Source organism: Sinocyclocheilus grahami, unplaced genomic scaffold (genome assembly GCF_001515645.1).
Source record: "Sinocyclocheilus grahami isolate Dianchi unplaced genomic scaffold, SAMN03320097.WGS_v1.1 scaffold11514.1, whole genome shotgun sequence".
In the NCBI taxonomy this organism is placed as follows: Eukaryota; Metazoa; Chordata; class Actinopteri; order Cypriniformes; family Cyprinidae; genus Sinocyclocheilus; species Sinocyclocheilus grahami.
Window position 1 is genome coordinate 944 of NW_015513881.1, and position 1493 is coordinate 2436.

At 38.6% G+C, this 1493-nt stretch overlaps 1 protein-coding gene across 1 annotated transcript in view; it reads left to right on the forward strand.

Annotated features, from left to right (window-relative positions):
- Positions 1-284: 284 nt before the first annotated feature.
- Positions 285-1493, forward strand: part of LOC107578690 (sequestosome-1-like) — a 5400-nt gene continuing 4191 nt past the window's right edge. The window contains exons 1-2 of the mRNA XM_016264620.1: positions 285-569; positions 976-1071. Of these exons, the coding sequence (XP_016120106.1) occupies positions 401-569; positions 976-1071 (265 nt within the window). The 5' untranslated portion in view covers positions 285-400. The remainder of the gene's footprint in view (positions 570-975; positions 1072-1493) is intronic.

The following is a 1493-nucleotide window of genomic DNA, read 5'->3' on the forward strand; positions in this document are numbered from 1 at the left end:
GCAAGAGAGAGTTTTGTGACATTCCCTGTCTCAAAATCAACACACAAGAAATGTAGCTACCACTTGTAAAAAGTGAGGAATTACAGTGACATATCACAATATTATTACACGTTTATTGTGGTCGTTTGGGCCTTAAAGATGATGATTTGCCCGCACATATTGCCATATCACTGCTCAGATGCTCTCAATCCATTCTGTTGTTTCCAAATGTGACTCACGTGATCAGAGTCAACTCAACCTGGACTCTGTTGCTGCAGCTCGCCTCAACGATTGGCTGATCCGCCGCTTCATTTGCATATGACGCTCAGGCATAAATACGGAAGTCCCGTGTTCAAGAAACCTGTTTTCTGCTGCGCAACACAACCCAGAGGCTCGCTTTTACACGCTATTTCTCGCCACAATGTCGATGACAGTGAAAGCGTATGTTATCGGTAAGGACGACTGCCACAAGGAGATCCGCCGCTTTGGCGTGGATCAGGATGTCTCGACAAGTTTTGAGTATTTGAAGCTGAAAGTGCTCGATGTTTTTCTCGGTCTCAGGACTGTGCCCTTTCAAATGTACTACAAAGGTAAGACAGTTTTTAATTCTGCAATTTTTATTTTTTTAATGAATGTAGTCTATTGTACATGCAAACATACAATAATTGTCGTTTCTCATTATTAATATTACAAAGTTGTTTTATTTAACTATCTGAAGAAAATGAAATGAGTGACATTAGACACAGCTTGGGCAGCTTTAGGAAAATAAACCTCTTTAAAGTCAAATGGTACACGAAATAATATACTGTGAAATAACTTATTGATTTATTGCTTATTGATACACCCCAATGCAAAGCTATGTGAGTATTATAATGCTATTAAATTACCATGAAATAACATCCAGGGAAGGACAACAGCAGAGTATACATACAATAAATGAGCCAAAATCTAATATGGACAGTAATAACCATGGCTTTTCCTGGGCTTTGTCTCTAGATGAGGATGGTGACTTGATTGCTTTCTCCTCTGATGATGAGCTAATGATGGGCTTGGCTGTTGTGAAGGAGGGCACCTTCCGTCTCTACATCAAGCGTAAGTAACACACATACAACAACTTCTGAGAGAGACTAAGGTTTTTGATTATCGTAACATGCTGTGTATCGATTTACAAAGATATTTAATGTTATTTGCTCCACATTTAATAAATAAATAATGCAACATAATTTATTGCACTTCATCATCTGCTTCTGCAATGTATCTGTTGCAAAACATATCAATCCTTTCAAGATCCGAGGCAATGGGCATGAGTTCAGCGTGGGGCTTTTAGACCGAAGACGGACAGTAGTTCTAAAACAATCCACAACAAATTCAGATTTGATTTGCATTTAAAAACTAAAAATAAAATAGTAATAATAAATAAGCCTTTTAGAGATAGTGGTTACTGCTGCTCTCCACTGGAGACAGCAACAGAAAAGGCCAAGGCTCGTCACACCTTATAAGGTGTGACTAGGTCA